This window comes from Penaeus vannamei, chromosome 20, assembly GCF_042767895.1.
Source record: "Penaeus vannamei isolate JL-2024 chromosome 20, ASM4276789v1, whole genome shotgun sequence".
Classification (NCBI taxonomy): Eukaryota; Metazoa; Arthropoda; class Malacostraca; order Decapoda; family Penaeidae; genus Penaeus; species Penaeus vannamei.
Genome location: NC_091568.1, coordinates 18,190,505 through 18,191,991, shown reverse-complemented (window position 1 = coordinate 18,191,991; position 1,487 = coordinate 18,190,505). Strand labels below are relative to the sequence as shown.

At 39.3% G+C, this 1,487-nt stretch overlaps 1 protein-coding gene across 1 annotated transcript; it reads left to right on the top strand.

The window, feature by feature from the left end:
* Positions 1–827: 827 nt before the first annotated feature.
* On the top strand, positions 828–1,487 carry LOC138865156 (uncharacterized). The gene is made up of 2 exons (XM_070134535.1): positions 828–880; positions 1,100–1,487. Exons 1-2 carry the CDS (start codon positions 828–830, stop codon positions 1,485–1,487), a joined length of 441 nt encoding a protein of 146 aa, XP_069990636.1.

The following is a 1,487-nucleotide window of genomic DNA, read 5'->3' as shown; positions in this document are numbered from 1 at the left end:
ACATGAAAACATATAGCATCATTGACATGAATAATTACCCTTCATAATCTTGAAATTAACATAAAGCCTTGAAAGGTAAATAATAAATCACAGATATTACTGTTACTGTAACGTTGCCTCTTTCATGTCATGTTTTCAAGGGAAAGATATACAAAATCCTAGATAAACACTAGTCCACATGATTCGACTGGTTTAACTCACAGTTTCTGGCGTTCTCCAGGTGTTGACACTATCATAATCCATCACAATGAAGAGTTTTATATAAAGCACATTACCAGCTTCACAAACACAAATGGCTGCTCACATGTCTCACTTTCATCCGCCTCGCAACAGAGGGCAGCACCCTACATTGGCGGGAAATTCAAAATAGCTTAAACCAGGTGTTACAATAAACATACATACATACATATATATATATATATATATATATATATATATATATATATATATATATATATATATATATATATATATTATATATTTATATATGTATATATGTATATATTTATATATGTATATATGTATATATATATTTGTGTATATATAAAAATACATATATATGTGTGTATATATATATACATATATATATATATATATATATATATATATATATGTGTGTGTGTGTGTGTGTGTGTGTGTGTGTGTGTGTGTGTATCTACATATATATATACATAAATATATATCTATATATATACATATATATTGTATATGTATGTTTGTGTGTGTGTATATATATATATATATATATATATAAATGAAAATGCTGGGAGGAGGGGAAGAGAGGCGGGCTGCGGGCCCCATTGGGAGGGCGACTACTGGGACGCAGGATGGGAATGGGTCCTACTCGTCCCGCCTGCGTTCTGGCAGTTACCAGCCTGAAGTGAAGCTTGCAGGGGACAGCCTGAGGGAGCCCCGCAGGTGGATGATGGGTCCCGTAGCCTGCTGTCCCCTTTTATATGTAGTAGCATCGGCGGGGGGTGGCAGAGGTGGCGTCTACCCAGAGTGACTGCCCGAGGCTAAACCTCAGGTAGGAAGTCAGGGTGGGGGCTTGGAACGTCCGTTCTTTGCGTCAGGATGATCGGTTGCCTCTGCTATCGAGGGAACTGGGGAAGCTGAGAGTGGAGGTGGCTGCTCTCTCGGAGGTGAGAAGACCTGGCAGCAGCACGATTTGTGTAGGTGGCAACACCTATTACTGGTCAGGATGCAGTGATGGTCACCATCTCCAGAGAATAGCCATGGCTATTTCCAGCAGACTCCAGCCCTCGGTAGTAGAGATTATTCCTGTCGATGAGTGTATAATAGTAATGAGACTGAAGCTATCTTTTGGCTTCATGTTTTTTATTGCTGTGTACGCTCCTACCGATGTTTTTAAACTTGACGTGAAAGAGATGTTCTACGCCAAACTAACATCTGTGACAGACAGGTGTCCTCGGCGTGATATTCATATTGTTCTGGGTGACTTCAATGTGGCATCTGGCTGTGATTGA